This window comes from Candoia aspera, chromosome 2 (assembly GCF_035149785.1).
Source record: "Candoia aspera isolate rCanAsp1 chromosome 2, rCanAsp1.hap2, whole genome shotgun sequence".
Lineage (NCBI taxonomy): Eukaryota > Metazoa > Chordata > Lepidosauria > Squamata > Boidae > Candoia > Candoia aspera.
Window position 1 is genome coordinate 61,020,032 of NC_086154.1, and position 17,878 is coordinate 61,037,909.

At 42.0% G+C, this 17,878-nt stretch overlaps 1 protein-coding gene across 1 annotated transcript in view; it reads left to right on the plus strand.

The window, feature by feature from the left end:
• CACNA2D2 (calcium voltage-gated channel auxiliary subunit alpha2delta 2) overlaps nt 1–17,878 on the plus strand; it is a 675,105-nt gene that overhangs the window by 531,046 nt on the left and 126,181 nt on the right. Inside the window, exons 7-8 of the mRNA XM_063291953.1 lie at nt 1,632–1,763; nt 3,933–3,990. Of these exons, the coding sequence (XP_063148023.1) occupies nt 1,632–1,763; nt 3,933–3,990 (190 nt within the window). The remainder of the gene's footprint in view (nt 1–1,631; nt 1,764–3,932; nt 3,991–17,878) is intronic.

The window sequence follows — 17,878 nt, forward strand, 5'->3', positions numbered from 1 at the left end:
ATCTTATATACAAGATAGAGGACTGGATAATTGAAGAATTCTTGTTAACTGAAGAGCGTTATTATGAATATCAATTATCGAGGAACAGTAATAGAAGAGAGCTTTTGTCCTTAAGGGTTGCCGGGCATGGTTCGAAACAGGATGCTGGCATAGTTAGGTCAAATAAATCTTTGTCCAGCAGGGCTTTTCTTAGCATCTTTTAAAAAAAAAAAAGCAAGGAGAGAGAGAGAGAGAGAGTATGGAGAGAGGGAAGGGGAGAGAGAGAGAGAGAGAGAGAGAGAGAGAGAGAGTTTAGTGTAGTGATCAAGGCACCAGGCTAAAAACGGGAGACCATGAGGTCTAGTTCCCCCTTAGACACAAAGCCAGCTGGGTGACCTTGGGCCAGTCACTCTCTCTCAGCCCTAGGGAGGAGGCAAGGGAAACCACTTCCCAAAAACCTTGCCAAGATAACTGCAGGGACTTGTCTAGGCAGTCGCCAGGAGTCAAGATTGACTCAAAGACATAAATATATGTCTTTAATAGCCAGTTTGGTCTAGTGGTTAAGGTGCTGGGCTAGAAACCAGGAGTCTGTGAGTTCTAGTCCCGCCTTAGGCATGAAAGCTGGCTGGGTGACCTTGGGCCAGTCCCTCTCTCTCAGCTCAACTCACCTCACAGGGTGATTGTTGTGGGGAAAATAGGAGGAGGAAGGAGTAATAGGTATGTTCGCCGCCTTGGGTTATTTATAAAAATAATAAAGGCGAGATAAAAATAAAATAAAATAAATAAATAAATCTTTACTGTGCACACTATTCAAATGGATCCATATTTTATGGTTATTTCCTTTAAAAACAACAAACAAACAAAAGCTCTCAGTTTCATCTTACTCTAATCTAAGCGCATCTCATATGGCTCTGTGTAGAATGTTTTTCAATGTAGTTATTGAATCTGATGAGTTAAATCATTCATACCACCTATGTCTCTTTGGACTACGTCTCAGACATAGTCAATTGATTATCACTGCTCTAAATAAATACTTCAGTTGATGTTTGATTATATAAATCCATTTATGCATGGTATTTTCATGAAATCATTACCTTGGTAATAGCACTGATAGTGTCCTTCATAGCTGGCCTTCTGCCAGCAGACAAAAACATTTACCTTTAAACAGGTGTTTGGCTTATAGAGCTGATTTGTTTTCTCTGCTGCTCTGAATTTTAAACTGTATTTTAATTTACTGATGTTTTAAGGGGCCTCTTTTTGGGTATGCTCCTATTTGATTTTTAGATGGTTTCAGTTCCTTCTCACTACTAGGCACTTCAAGCATCTCTGATAGAAAGATGGTCTGCAAATAAACAATATAAACAAGAGGTCAAGGAATGGTCACACTGAAGAGAGATAGTCTGCATGCAGCTCATTCTTGTGATAAACTGATGATAATCAGCTCCACAAAAGATGTTGGGCATTGCCAGGGACAATTCTTCAGCTGATGTCACTCTTCACAGCTCTCCTAATGGAGTGCATATATCCTGCTAATGGAGGGTATATATCCTTTCACAAAGGCAACTCACATTGTCTCCTTGGCAGAGAGCAATCACATCCGTCAAAGGGATCTCTAGACCTTAAGCACACTAAACTTGTTCCCTCTTTTGCAGCCACTGTCATCCTCAATGAACTGAATTGGACAGAAGCCTTGGAGGACGTATTTGTGGAAAATCGAAAAGAAGACCCATCTCTGCTGTGGCAAGTCTTTGGCAGTGCTACAGGTGTAACCCGCTTCTATCCAGGTTTGTACCATTCGCAAGTGACAGAGTGAAAATGTAATTTGAACAGTGGCATTGCGTTTAAATAGTTGGGATTTTAACATAGAGTTGTTACAGTGGGAGTAGCAGCTCAGTCCTGGCTTTCACACTAGAAGAAGTAAAATGCACGACTTTCCCAGTCATCCTATGCCATTGTTAGGGAAGGACCATTGTTACTGTTCCTCCTAACAGGATGGAGTAGAGCTTCTTTCCCTGCCCTTCCTTTCTATTCTGGATATCAAGGGATGGCTTGATGTCAGCCCCCCTAAGTAAACCAGACCATGAAATCAACTTCACAGAAAGGCTAGAAGTACTTTTATTGAGATTGGCTACAATACCAGAATCTTGCAAGTATGATTGTACTGTATCTCCTCCTCCTTATATTCCAGTGAATTAGGGAGGTATCTGCCTGAGCCACTTCCTAATGTTATTTCATTAAAATATGTTTTAATCCCTTTTGCCTAGGTAGCAATTTTTGCTTATTTCCATCAAGGTCATCTTCCTTACTCTTTACACATGGTTGTGATGCTGGAGAAAGAGGCTGACTGGTCCTCTTCTGCTCTGCCATCCACCAAACATTTGAATGATTCTAAGAGGTAACTTCTAACATCCATGGACAACTTTTAGGAAATTAGCAAGGCCCTCCACAGATGCTTGCCTAACAGCTCTAAGTCCTTTTATTTGCCTGCCTTTTCACAAAATATCTGCGACTTTTATACATTGACCAACTGCTATTTTAATTTCTGCAGTGGCCTGGACTACATTAGGGATGTTATGCAAATTAAAATGCAGTCTCTCCTGAACCCAGACATCTCCTAAGCACATTTGAACCCTCCTGCCACTGCTGCTCACGTTACTGCTTTAAATCTGCCAGTCAGGAACATTGCCCATGACCCTTTTGGAAGCACTTAACATTCTTGGCCAGGGCCAAGGGCCATGCTGGACAAAGAGGTGATGTCTGTAGGGGATAGATTGGATTTGAGGAATGGAATGTTTAGCAGGCCCTGGGAAGAAGGGAAAGGAAATGGGACCACTGCCGAAGAATCACTTCAGCCCAGGGGAGTGGGGAGCATGAGAAAGAGGCCCAAAGCAACCTACCTTAATTTTGAGGTGTAGGATGATCTGGAGAAGTGCTGTAACGGGCTTGTAAGAGCCTGGATTTTGCTGAACTAGAAATAAAGTTCTTTGCAGAAATCCCAGTGGTTCTTGTTTCCTAAGTTTGCCTGCCTTGATTTGGAGAGAAGATCAAGGTTCATTTTTATTTATTTCTTATTAAATTTGAATGCTAGCTGACTCCCAATGACTCTGATCTGAGTTTTGAAGAGGAATGTGAAAAACCATGCTAATCCTTCTGTAAGAATTACACTACAGTATCCACCCCAGAATGGTGAGAAATCACACTATCCATTTGCATCATTCATGCTACTGATTTTCAGTAGCACAGCCCCAAGTATTTTGCAGGCCATAAAAAATTGGAGTACAAGCCTGTATGAAGCCCTGAGGCTGCTGGCTGCCCTCCCCAGACCCACTGGCTGTGATAAAGTCATACTTTCTCTGCTACTTTGAACTTCTGAGAGAAATAAAAAAGTATAAATGGCAATAAACATATCATTCATGTGAATCTTCAAAGAACTCTGGGGCAAGGTCCAGCTGCTGGTTAAACTGAGAAGCCAAGTTTTATGCAGACTTATGTCCCCCACTACCTATATATATAAAATCATTTTGATAATCATTTATCAAAATAGCAAAATGTGTATTTTCAAAGGAGGGAGAAGCCAAGAGGTTTGTTTGACTGAAACATGGTTAACTGCTTTCTAATTCACAATATGTTTCAGAACAAAGGACAGTGTTTGAAGTGTTCCAAAAAACAAAACTTGAATAAAAAACCTTCAGATTAATGTGGACCTTAGACCCATTCCTTTCAGGGCCAGTGCGTTGTGACAATAATGGGTATTTGAATAAAACAGTTACAGCTGCTTCTCCCAGTTTCATTTTTTTCAGTGGTCTGTGTTCTTGTTGCTTAATAGCACTCCTGGCAGAGAAATCTTTATATGTCAGCTTTGCTCTCTCCCTTTCATTGCTTGAGTTCCCTCATATCAACATGTTTGGTACTTCAAAAATCATTATAGTTTTCACTGATTCTTCTCATTGCAGCTTCCCCATGGAGAGCCCCCAATAAGATTGACCTGTATGATGTCCGAAGAAGGCCTTGGTAAGTCTGAGAGCATAGTGAAGTGGGCGGTCACTACATCAAATACTTCAGAGAACAAAACACCTTCGCATCAGAGTTGAGAGCAGTGGGCCTACTCAGATTTTAATTGAACTTATTTATTACTGTTATACCCTAATCTTCCTTGGAGAAAATAAGAGTCCCTTATCTCAGTCTTCAGGAAATATCTTTCTCTGGCATCGCACAGATGGAGTTGAGACATGCCTAGATTTAGCAATAATATTATGGGTTTTTTTTCCAAACATCTAAGTCGAACAATATGCAGTTTCAAGTTTTATTGAGATGATCAATCAGCTGCTATCCCCTAATGGTAGTAATATAGTATAGTTTGATATTAAGATTATCCATATTCAGGGCCTATAGACTGTCTGTGTGATTTGCTATTCTATTTTTCCCTCTCCAATCAGCAGATCAGTACACCCTTGCTGATATACTGGAGATACACTTAAAACAGCAAAGAACAGAAAGGGGAAAGGTCACTAAATGGAGCACATGTATTGCAGAAGTGGAGGAATTATATTACATCAAACAGATATTAGCAATGACTGTAGGTGACCCAAACCAGTAGAGGTCCCAGTAGCCGAGCGGATTGTGGTGGTTTAATATATTATCCCCCATAATAGTCCTGATCTAGATCAGGAGGAGGGTTGCTTGAAAGTTCCACTGCCAGAGATGACTCAAATGTTTCTTTGAATGAATCACTTCTGGGTGAATTTAAATTGTAGGCATGGGGAAGATAAAACTACCTCTCCCCCACACAAATTAAGATCCTGAATTATATTGAGTCCCTATGCTTAGTTCAGAATTTTTTAAAATGCTGTAGCTTCCCTATACTTTTGAAGAAACATGCAGTTCATCTTTCTGGCAACTTTCTTTAACTGCATTAACTGTTACATTAGAATTAAAAGTATTAGACTGAGGGACTTGGGTTGTGCTTTTCCCTTAACAATATACTGCAGTTTGCTTACTAGAAAGATGCAATATTCACCTCATAATAAAAGGCTGCTTGTAGGTCTGGATCCTCTACATCAAATGAACAATACACATGCATGTATTCACTGGGCAAACAAATGATTGTGTGAATGGATTCTTAAAGCAATATGTTAACGAATTATATCCATGGGAGGGAGGTTAAAAAAAAGGCAAGGTGGAGGATGCAGTGTTGCAGTACAAGCTCCAGCTCTTTTGTATGTTCTTTGACTTTGCATCACACCTGCCCTCTTTTGACATCTTCCCATGAATACCAAAGTTCCAAAGAAAATAATTGTACAAGATCTCTCAGGGACAACCTCTCCTGTTATTCTGTCTTTGCTCTGTTTCAAAAAAAGAGTAGATAGTATCTCCACTATCTCATTGTTTGTGTTTCTGAATACCAGACATACACTACAATTTTGATTCAAGTTGATCTCTTGAGTGTTTCACTTGTTTCTTTCATTCAGTACCCCCAAGCACAGTTGTAAAGAAACCATGTGATATCATCAGGAGTCCTTGGTCATCTTTGGATGTTAGATTTAGTCAGAAATCCTAATCTAATATGCCACAATGTCATCAAGTACTATGCTAGTAAATCCAGCTTCACTTCTCCTTTACAACCAGGTGAGCAAACCAGGCAGGAACACCTCCATATTTTGTCCAGACTCAGGATTAAGTTTCAGTATGCCTAAACACTCCATGATGATAAACCAGCTTTAAAGTTGCTATATGTCCCAAGTTGTCTGATTTCTTAAATTAATATTTCTGACTTAGCATATTTTACAGACTAGTAAAAGAATATTTAGTAATACTTTTGCAGATCAATAGCAGGAGCAGCCAAGAGATTCTGATCAGAGTATGTTTTCCAGCTCATTTCTTTTGGGGGTTTGGTAACAGAGAAGAGAAAAAGTGGGAAGAACAACAGAAGCATTGTTGCAATGTCACACACACACACACACACCCTATGTTCTACCCCACTCTTTTCAAGAAGAAGAGTCTTTGTGACAGTCAAGAAGGAAAGATGGCAGGGAATATATCACCCATGAGAGAGAATCTGTGGCACGAAGAGCAGCATTTCCTATACTGAGATGCTTATAAAATGGCAGACGGGCTGCTGGAATGTAGCAAAAGGAATCAGAGGAGGGAGGGACTCCAAAACACTTCTGGGTTTCTGTTCAACTTTTCTGCTTCTGTAAATTCTCTCAAATATCTAGAGCTAGCAGAGCATTTGGAGTAATGAAATGTAAATGAGCCCAGCACTTCCACTCCAAGGGTCTATTAAACTGAAGTGGGACTTACTCAGGCCACGGGTGCGTGCAGCCATCCAGCAGACTCTCCCCTCTCCTTGATATCTTCTCTGTCTCTCTGCTCCTTCCTTCCCTCCACTAGTCTGTATGAAATTCCAGGTCTGTGAGCAGCCAGCTCTGTCCAATTTTCATTTCACACATCGTTGCCATTGGAAAATGGATACAATAACACAGGCAGGGGCATCCAAGCTGCAGCTCTCATCTGCTTCAGCTTCTTCCCCTCCCTCCCATTGTGTCTCTGGAGAAAAGAGGGAGCCAAGGCAGGAGAGATAGATAGATTATAACCTTAGATACAGATAAAGGAGGCAGGATTCCTCCGCCCTTCTCACCGAAGTTGCAATTGTAAATTTTGTTTTATTTTGCAGGCAGCTTGGGTTGGGCTTTCACTTTAGGGGGTGGCAGAGAGAGAAAAACAGAAAAACAAATGCTTCTCTGAGACCAGAGCTAGGAGGACGAAGAGATAAATACAGCGCGTGGTGACAGATTGCATTTCAGTGAAAGCTGCAATCATCAATTTAGCCACACAGCAAGTTAAGTGTGATTGAAACAGTTAGGATTAGCCCAGGTAAAGGCGCTGGTTTGGCAATACTAATTATGCCTGGGCAAGTGCAGAGTCTTTGGATTTAATTTTCCTCTCTCTATTTTGGAGCTTTTGTAAATTGAGGGAAGAGGACTGACTTCCTACAGACATAGTACGTACACAGACATAGAAAGGAAATTATAGTGCCTTTGCCTTGTAGATGGAAGGTAAACAGCCTTCTTTTCAACACTTGATTTTGCCCGTGCCTAAAAAAGTCTGTTTGTCTTTTCCCACAAGAGGTGATTGGTGTTCTTTGTACTATCTGCTTTTTCTCTCACCCGAGAGGCTACGTTTCTTGTTCAAACAAGCATTAGTAGCCTGCAAAAATAGAAAGGGGAAAGGCATCTTGAGCAGGAAGTCCTGGCTAGGTAGCAAAAAGAAAGAAAAGTAGACGACTCTCTCTCTCTCTCTCTCTCTCTCTCTCTCTCTCTCTCACACACACACATTTATATAACTGCCCATCTTACAATAAAGTGACTCTAGGCAGCTTACAATAAAAACAATTTAAAAATCCAAATGTTAAAAACTACAACTAAAAAAACACCAGCAATAATTGATGTTAAAAAAACAATGCAGCCATCTCATCAACTCACCATTGTCTTGAGATGCCCAGGCAGGCCTTCTGACATAGACGTGTTTTAAGGGACTTTCAGACGGATGTCAAGGATGGGGCCAATCTCACCTCAGGGGGGAACAGTGTTCCACAGGGCGGGTGCCATGGCAAAAAAGCCCCGCCTCCTGGGTCCCACCAGATGAAACCTTTTTGCAGATGGGACCCACAGCACTCCTCTTCTGCCGGACCTGGCAGAATGGGCAGATGTAATTGGGTGGAGGCGGTCCCTCAAATAACCTGGCCCCATGCCATGAAGGGCTTTAACATCAAAACCAGCACCTTGAATTAGACCATGAAGCAAACTGGCAACCAAAGCAACTTGCAGAGCAGAGCTGTAACATGTGCCATTCTAGGGGCACACATAACTGCCCACACTGCTGCATTTTGCACCAGCTGAAGCTTCTGGATGCTCTTCAAGGGCAGCCCCATGTAGAGACAATTACAGTAGTCCATTTGGGAGGTGAGCAGGGCATGAGTGACTGTGAGCAGAGCCTCTCAGTCCAGGAATGGGTGCAACTGAAACATAACGCAAAGCTGTGCAAAAGCCCTCCTAGCCCTGATTGCTACCTGCTCTTCAAGTAAGAGTCATGAGTCTAGGAGGACCCCCAAGTTGTGCACTGGGTCTATTTGGGGCAGTGCAACCCCATCCAGTATCAAAGATGGCATGATCCCTGAGCCGGAGGGCCCTAAAACCCAGAGCCATTCAGTCTTGACAGGGTTCAGCTGAAGCCTGTTGTCCCCCATGTAGGCACCCACAGCCTCCAGGCACCGGGACAGGATATCAGTGGCATTGCTTAAGTCACCAGGGGCAGAAAGGTATAATCACCCCATGGTGATGGACGATCTCATCCAACAGCTTCATGTAGATGTTAAGTAGGAGAGGGGAGAGCACTGAACCCTGTGGAACCCCACAGTGTAGGGACCAAGGGTGGGATCTCTTCTCTTCAATCACCACCGATTGGAAATGACCCCAGAGAAAGGAGGAGAACCAGCACAATACAGTGCTGCCCATCCCCAATCCCCGGAGCTGATCCAGAAGAATACCATGGTCGATGGTATTGAAGGCCACTGAGAGATCAAGCAGTGTGAGGATGGATGCACAACCTCCACCGCCTCCCACCAGTGATCGTCCGAAAGTGCGACCAATGCCATTTCCATCCCATATCCAGGCCTGAATCCCAACTGAAAGGGGTCCAGATAATTTGCTTCATCCAGAGTCCTCTGAAGCTGCTGCCTGACCACCTTCTCAATTACCTTCCCCATAAAGGGGAGGATAGATACTGCACAAAAATTGTCCAGTATGGTGGGATCCAGCAATGTTTCTTAAGGAAGGGGCAGACCAGTGCCTCCTTAAGGGGCAGAGGAACAATCCCCTCACTCAGGGAATAATTCACCACTGCTAGAGCCCACCCACATGATACCTCCCTAGCAGTTTTAGTTAGCCAGGAGAGGCATGGATCTAGAGAGCAGGTGGCCGAGCTCACAGTGATAAGAACCCTGTCTACTTCCTCAGGCCCAGCAGGCTCAACGGTTCCCAGATAACAGGGCAAGACTTTGCCCCAGGCATCTCCCTAGGACTTGCAAAAAAGCCAGCATCGAACTGAGAACAAATTTGAGTGACTTTGACAGATGCTGTACAAATTCTTCAGCACAGCCCTGTAAGGGGGTCTCTGAACCCTCTCTACCCAAGAGGGCACACGTCACCTGAAACAAGGCCACATGACAGCTATCTGCAGATGCAATAAGGTCAGAGAAGTATTGTCACTTCACCCCCTTATTGCCATGAGGTAGGCCATAAGAGCAGCTGTAACACATGTTCGGTCAAGTTTGTCCCTCATCGAGCACCAGTGACGTCTCTTCTCTGTTTCATTTCCCTCAGTTCCTCCGTAAACCATGGGAAATGGGATCCATAAGAGGGGAGTGGTCATGTAGGCGTGATCCAATCCAAGGCCTCGGCAGCCCTCTTATTCCAAGTGGCCACCAGGGCCCCAGATGGGCCATGCAGCAGACCAGCAGGAACAGCACACAGCTCTCTCTGAAACCCATCAGAGTCCATCAGCCACCAAGGGCTGACCAATCACAAGGGCTGACCAGTCACAAGGGCTGACCAAGAAGAGTCTCCTCTATACCAGCAGTGAGATGTTTTTTGAATGGCTGGACAGAGGGAGATTTTCCCAACAACTTGGCCTCTTTCCATTTTAATCCCAGAATAGTCCTTAATGGGTTCATATCCAGTCTACCTTCCAAAAATCCCAACCTGAAATTACCTAAATATGAACAAAGAGGCTTCCAGTCAAGTCATCATTTTGAATTAAGTTAGTAAACTATATAACATCTTTAAGCATCTAAACTCATAACACCTTCAGCTACCCAGGGTCAGATGTCCAAAGTATCACAAAAGAAACAAATTCTGTTTAATCCAATTTATAAATTGACCCTTTCAGAGACAGTTACAGATAGGCAATGCATTTATCCTAGCATTGCAAATCTAGATTGGCCACAACAATCCATAATGGGCAGAAGTCTCCCTTAGAGATTCTACATAAGGAAGTGGCAAGAAATAAGATGGAAAGTTTCAACATTACCCACCTACCCATGGAGGAATGGTTGGTGAAACTGACAGAACTTGCTGAGATGGACAAACTGACTTCTTTGATTAGAGAAAGGAGTCAATAAATTCCTCTGGAAGGCCAACATATACAATCTAAGTCAAGAGCAGGTTCCCAGGATTTTATGCTCTCTACCAGTTGATAATGAGAAGCATGCTAGGCTCTGCTTAGGAATAAATCCAGGGTCACCTCTTCCCTGGCCAGTTTGATAAGCAATTATTTTAAAGTGTGTTTATTTGATGATTATGTGTTATCAAGTTGGTGTTGATTCTTAATGACCGCACAGATCGATTTTCTCTAGGATGATCTGTCCCCAACCTGGTCCTGGCAACAGAGTACCTATTGCCTCTGTAATTGAGTCCATCCACCATGCTGCTGGTTGTCCTTTTCTCTTTCCTTTTACCTTTCCTAGCATTAGAGCCTTCTCCAGAGAGATTGGTCTTTGCATAATGTGTCTGAACTAGGAAATTTGTGACTGGTCATTTATGCCTTGAGGGAGAATTCTGGGCTTATTTGTTCGATGATCCATTTGTTTGTTTTCTCAGCTATCTTTAATATTCTCAGGAGTCTTCTCCAACACCAAAGTTCAAAAACATCAGTACTCTTTCTATCCTACTTCTTCAGAGTCCAGCTTTTACTTCCAAACAGTATTATAGGGAAAACCATTGCTTACATGATTCTGAACTTTGTAGGTATGGACATACCACCGCATCTGAATGTCTTTTCCAAGGCCTTCATTGCTACTCTACCAAGGGCTAGTCTGTGACATATTTTTGACTGCTGGTTACTGTTGATAGTTGATCCTAAAAGGCAAAAGATCTCCACCACTTCAGTAACTTAATTAGCAATATGAAGGCTGATTGCTGGACCTGTTGTTATTAGTTCGGTCTTCTTTATATTTAATCTTAGTCCCATTTTTCACCATGCTCCTTGACTTTCATTTCTAGAGCTTCCAGATCATTTGATATCAGAATAATGTCATCAGTATAGTGCAGATTATTGATGTTTCTTCATCTATTTTTAAAACCATTTAAAAATCTCATGCTAATTTTCTTCCAATTCAGCCTCCCTCAATATATATTCAGCATATATATTAAATAATTAAGGGAAGGGTATACAGACTTGTCTCACTACTGTACTGACCTGGAGTGAGTCTACTTCACCAGCACATTTATTTAGAGCATTAAAAAAAATAACCTCTTTATTGTGACTGAAACAGACTTTATTGCATCTATGTAAAGTTGGTTGAACTTCACACATCCTGTTTGTGTACCTCCCTGATCTCATTTTCCAGCTCAAGAACACCCTGATTTAAAGAAGGGGATCAACAACATAGACCTAGAAATTGTGTACTGAGGAAATGTTATTATCAGCCCTAACTAAAAATTAATCGTATCTAAATATTTCTACCTTTTTATCTGCATTAGAGGAAATACCATCATAAAAAGATCAACCATATCTCCTTGAGTGTGCAAATAGGATATATGAGTGCTGTATGAGTAAGACTGAGAGAATGTATGGATAGTTTGACTAACATGTAAACATTTTATCTAGGTCTAGGCACAGGAGAGGCATGAGTCATATGTTTGAAACAATAAGAGACACCAACACAGAAAACTAATCCGCAGTGTTGATGGGTTTCCTGACCATTCACTTGTGGGGGGTTTTCCTCCTCAAATATTAGCTGGCCAGATGGACAATTAGACCTTCAACTGTGCTGTGTCACCTCTTGACAAATAGGACTGAATGGTGGGTGGCAGTGTGCCCTCAGGGTGATTGGATTTTCTTTGGCAAAAAATTAATGACCGCACCATTCCAGTTAATTGTTGACAATTGCTGCATAATCGTTATTAACTTTCCTCACTTGTGGATTGTAAGGGATGGGGTAGAGAGAAAAGTAATATTAGGCTTTTTGCAGAGGGTTTGCTAAATGAGGGAACTGGTGGCCAGCAAGGGAGCATCTTCTCTTTCCTGAAGGAAGCAACTGTTATAGCATACAGCTGAATCCTGGGATGGCACCTGGAATGCCACTGCCCATTCCATTCCCATTGTGGAATAAACCAATAGCCTTCACTCTTCCTTTATTAGAAAATTCCCCTCACCGCCACTGTCTCCCTCTTTCTCTCCTTCTCTCCCTCTTTCTCTCCTTCACTCCAATAACCTTTTTTTCAAGAAAAGAACAAAGAATGGATAGTATTTGTGCTTTTTTTTTTGCACACCTGAGACTAGAAATAACATGCCATTGAAGACTAGCTCCACTATTGTATGGACCAGTTGTCTCCCGAATGGGGCATTTTGTTCAAAGTGGAGGCTTAGGGGAGGAGGAAGGGGTCTAAAAAAGACCGCATCACCTTCCAACAGTTTCCACTGCTTTCACTTTCTTGCAAACGAGCATTTCTCTATAATATGTTGCATAGTACACTGAACCAATCTCTCTCTTCCCTCATATGCTTGAGCCTCATTCTTCCCTCTGGGCATAGGATGAGATCTGGTTTGTTTATCCTTCATCAGGACCTGTCTTTTCTTTCTGTCAATTTAATATTTTCAGGGAAGGAGCTTACCTCTAAGGTGGTTAAGACCAACTCAGACTGGCAATCAGCAATTTGAATGCATTCTAGTGAGGATTACTAGTTGGGTGTTTGAAGCAGCAGTGGTTCTGGGGGCTTTATAAAGGCTCTCACATTACCATGGTTGAGATGACCAGAAGGAAAAGCTATTTAGCAAAAATCATGAGAAGGGAATAATGCAAGATGATTGTTTGAACTGAACTGGGGCCAATTCAGGTAGATTAAACTGATTTAAGGGCTGAGCTAATGTGAACAAGCTGAATTCAGTCAGATCAGTTTCGTGAGGTTTGGTTTGGTTTGGTTTAACACAGCTTTCTCTGCAATAAATAATTTAGAAGTAGCTTCCTTTTCCCTGATGCATAGTACCCACACAAGGAAACATAATAAAGTTTGCTGCTTCTGATGAAATTGGTTTTTTTAATCTGTTTTTATCTTCCCCAGGCATCAGAGAAGAGCTGGTTCCTCTTACTGAGGGTTCAGATGACCATTACAATGGCTCCCAGTTAAAATATATGGAGCAAGTAAAGGGGACTTTCAGACAACCAGCTTTTCCACCACCAGATCCTTTTGACTTCAATTTACAGCCCACTCAGTATTGCTCCAGGCTGTTCTAACCATTTTAGATCTTTTTGGAAATTGGGATGCTAAGAAGATAAAGCTTTTTTTTTTTTTGCAGAAAGCTGCCAAAAAATCAGCACAAGCTGTTTATGATCAACAGCTAAGCACAAAGAACTGAGAGCCAATTGGGTTCTCAGTTGCCAGCCAGTAACTGATTGCTGCACTCCTCCCTTCTGTCCTGGATTTATTTTACTTAGGGAGTAAAATAAAATAAATATGTGCCTCTCACTTATGCCTCTGCTTGCCGTAGTGGCATGCTACCATCCTCTTCAACACCACTGATGCTGGCATATAAGGATTGCCGCATTTGGACTGCCTTGCCTAACCCAGCCAGCTCAGCGCTACAGCAGGCGAACAGGTGGGCAAGCTGGAACTTTCCTCTAGTTAGAGCCCGGATGGTTAAGCACCAGAAAGGAAACCAACCCCCTGGGGCAATGGTATTCACTGAAATGTAATGCTTGTTTCCTAATTGATTAAAAAACAGGAAGATTAAAATTTCATGATTTAGCAAGTCTTCAGCTATAGTGTCATCTGGTCTTTGTATGGGGAGGAGTCATCATGATTCCTTATTGGATCTCCATCCCCATATGCAATGCAGAAAGCAGGAAAGCTTTTTTCTGTGAGGAGCCAATCAGCTACCTTCTTTCTGATAGTGCTTGCTCTCCCCTCTCTTCATTAGGCTGAAGCCCACGTGGTGCCCACCCATGAGGTAATGTATGGGTAGATGTAATGATATGTGGGAAAGACCTTGGGAGACCAGGCAAAGAGATGCTGCCAAGGTAATGGTCAGATAAGAGACAGCGTAGACCGCAACTGAATAAGGGTGGAACAAGAGGTTCAGAAGAGAACCTTCCTAGTTTCTTGGGCTGTAAAGGAAACAGGGGGAGGATTGTACTTTCAGACTTGCAAGATTCTGTCAATGTAACTTTACAATAAAGTAGAATTAGCTCATCTGGTTGTGATTCCTGTCTGGGTTACCCAACAAGGCCAACATCAGTCTTGCAAGTCTGAAAGTATAAACCATAATATTAAGGCACCATATCTGAGGTGCAGATGTCCAGATCACCACTAGGTGGGAGCAAAGAGATAAAAACAACTATTTGCTGCCATCTGCTACATAACATCCCAGTGCAGGGTAATAGTTAAAATGTTGGACTAGGACCTGGGAGTCCTGAACTAGCCCTAGCGGTAAGCCATTGAAGTTCATTTCTGACCTATCCCTGGTAAGTTTGTGGCTCACTCAAACCTTTAACCAAACTACAGAACTGTGTGACAAGCACAGCTAAAACTGAAGGCAAACAAACCAGAAATTTGCTTAACAAGCAGGATTTCATGACTCTTCTGCAGTACTAACTTTAGCTTGTTTCTGACATGTTTAGCAAACTATAGCTAAAACAAAACATAGCTTAACGTAATGTGTGAACCCAGTCAATGGACATTTGCATGGATGGCTTGGCTTGTACTTTACTTTGTGTGATAACTGAGATGGGGTAGGTTACTGCTCCTCCACGTTGCGGATATTCCAGGTAACATGCACTAGAGCTGTGCTTCAGTTTGGAGATACCTAAAATCTTCAAAGCTTGTTCAGTTCTGAGGTTGCTGCCATTTGTTTGTTCATTTAATTTATAGAGGTGTTTATATCCCCTACTTCCAAAGACTCAGGATGGTTTACAGTGAAGGGCCCTTCAAGTCCAATGGGCTTGAACTTCCAAGAGGCCTGTGAGACTACATTCTGGTCCTAGGACAGTGTTTCTCAACCTTGGCAACTTTGAGAAGTGGGGACTTCAACTTCCCCAGCCAGCAATTCTGGGAGTTGAAGTCCCCACCTCTTAAAGCTGCCAAGGTTGAGAAACACTGTCCTAGAAGAAAAGGCAAGGCAGAGAAAATGCAGTGGCGCCATCTCCTTCCCACTGCAAAGCATATACCACAATGCATGAGAAGAAGGCAGCATGTTTCCTTGCTGCACATGAGACATAAAGCTCAGAATCACCCCCAAAGAAAATATAATCACTTCCAATTAGATAACATTAGTAATTGGGATTAGCAATCAAAAGCTGTCCATTTACAAGCAATTCCCAGTAATGCTGAATAATTGATAGTAATTAAGCACTAATTAATTCATGCTGGGACTGATCCTGTTTGAGCCAGCTTGTGCCATCAAATCTCCCTCTGGCTTCTTTGACGGAAGGATCAGACTCTGTGTAGACATAGGAGGAAACATTAGCTTTATTTACAGTTTTAACATCGTGATGAATTTTTAGGAGAGCTAAGTGGCACTTTCTGTGTCACAATTTTCTTCTTGCCCACACTTAGTCATCTATCTAAACATAAACTAAGCATAGCTCCCAAACAGTACATAACCTGCAGGTAGCTTTGGGAGGGTAGAGCCCTTCTTTCTCCGCAAATGATTTCCCTTTCTTGTGTCCAACACATAAACACAGGTAGACAGATGGCTCCCTGAAGTTGTTCATGATCTCTGTTGCCTTCAAAGGTTTTTGTACTGATACACCACCTATGCAAAAGTAGGTTTAATTTTCTCAATTGTTCAAAGGTGACCATCCTTTGGCACCCTCTGGCTCAATTGACAATGATCGACGAAGCAGTAATATGAAGACATCAGACTGATTTGGGTCAGCTTTTATGATTCCGTGTATCTGTTTGAAGAATCATAGCTCTTCTATTTCTGATACATACTTCATACAGGGTAGTCCAAAGTCATGCCTTAGGAGCAAATAATACAGTTCTTACGTGCAGAGGGAATACTGGCTGGGTTCTTCTGGCCTATGAGTTTTCTTGAAATACTTCACTGACATTCCAAATTATGCAATCAAGGAAATCCAACTTCTATGATTTGGCCAGGTGGTGGGGGGGGTATTTATTTATTTATTTATTTTTCAGAAATAAGCATCGCATCAACTGGGGGATGATAGAAGCTGTAGTGCATTATACCAAGCTGTGGGGGGAAAGGTCTGGGAAAAAAATGGTTTATGGGGGATATTACACATTTTGAGATTGTATACATACTGAGATAGATAGATAGATGATAGATAGATAGATAGATAGATAGATAGATAGATAGATAGATAGATAGATAGATACTGTAGATAGATGAGAGAGTGAGAGAGGTGATAGAAGGTTTCTAGGTGTGTTGTTTCTGCAGAAGCAACTTTTTTTTTTTTAATGCTTCTCAGTGCATTTTTGCACTCTAGTGGGGAATAACTCAGCTTGGCAGGCAAGCAGTCTGCTTCTCGGTCCATGAGCAACTTTCCAGAGGGTGTCTCCTGTCACATAAAAATGAGGAAGCTGTAAAAAGAGGGATGAGCTGAGTGAACCAGAGAGTGTGAAAGAGCTCAAAAATCCATTCTTGAGTTGTCAGTTTCTTGCAAACATCAAAAGGAAAAATGTGTGCCCTAGAGCCAATGTTCCTGATGGTCACCCCACTCTACTGCATGCAGATGCACTCTCCCCTTATTGCCCAGAGGAGGGGTTTAATTTGGGAAGATGGTACAGAACGGAGCAGAAAGAAAAACTACGGGAAGGCAGGGAGACTGCACGTTGTGTGTGCGCATGCGCACACACATGAACACGTTCAGATTGGAGCCCCTTTAAATGGGGCTCAGTAGAGCTGTTTTTCAGAGACAAAGTCAGGCTACATCATAACAGCTTGTGGATACTGGCACTAATGGATCATTACGGTTATGAATTTTCTTTAGCAGGAGACCTATTAATTTTCCCAATACCATCCACTCTCTTCACTTTCTTAATACAAGCAGTCTTAGGATAAGAGGACTAGCATTTCTAGGAATCAGAGATTATTTAGAAAAAGAAGTTCTGCAGGAACAAATGGACAGGTTTTTCACTGAAGGATGTAAATAGTGAATTTCCCGATAGCCCTGAACTGGGTGTGCAGCTTTCTAACTTGTTCATAGATGATCTGGCATTATAGCGGAGCAGCAAAGAGGTCCGGTTTGCAGAAGTTAAATTATCCTGGACCATCAAAAGGATCAAGAACAGTCTCAAAAAGACACTGAAATGGAAACAGGACAATGTGCATTTTTAAATATTGTGTGAAAAAAATTCTAACTCCAAAGGAAAGCATTGTTCCTAGTCAAATCATGACTATGTTTGCACAACCTGTGACCACAAACTAGCCAATTACATTTTAGCCTAGAGTGTTACACAAACCTATTTGGGGTTGAAGGTTCGGTATATCATGCACACCAAGAAAATTGGGTTAATTGAGTAAATGAGGGTTTCTCAACCAGGGTTCTGTAGAACCCCAGGGTTCCACAAGAGGTCACTAGGAATTCCCTGAGAGATCACAATTTATTTAAAAAATTATTTCGAATTCAGGCAGCTTCACATTAAAGTAGTAAGTTTCATTCTTTATTTTTCAGTTTAAGGACACTGTTAATGCATATATACAGGCCTACACATAATTTTTTAACTTCTGGCCTATATCTGAGCCTGAATGTGCAGGGGTCCCCAAGGCCTGAAAATATTTCAAGAGTTCCTCCAGGGTCAAAAGGTTGGGAAAGGCTGGAGTAAACTATGGTTGATAATCATAGGTAGTCATGCTGTGCAAATATCTATGAAACATAGTC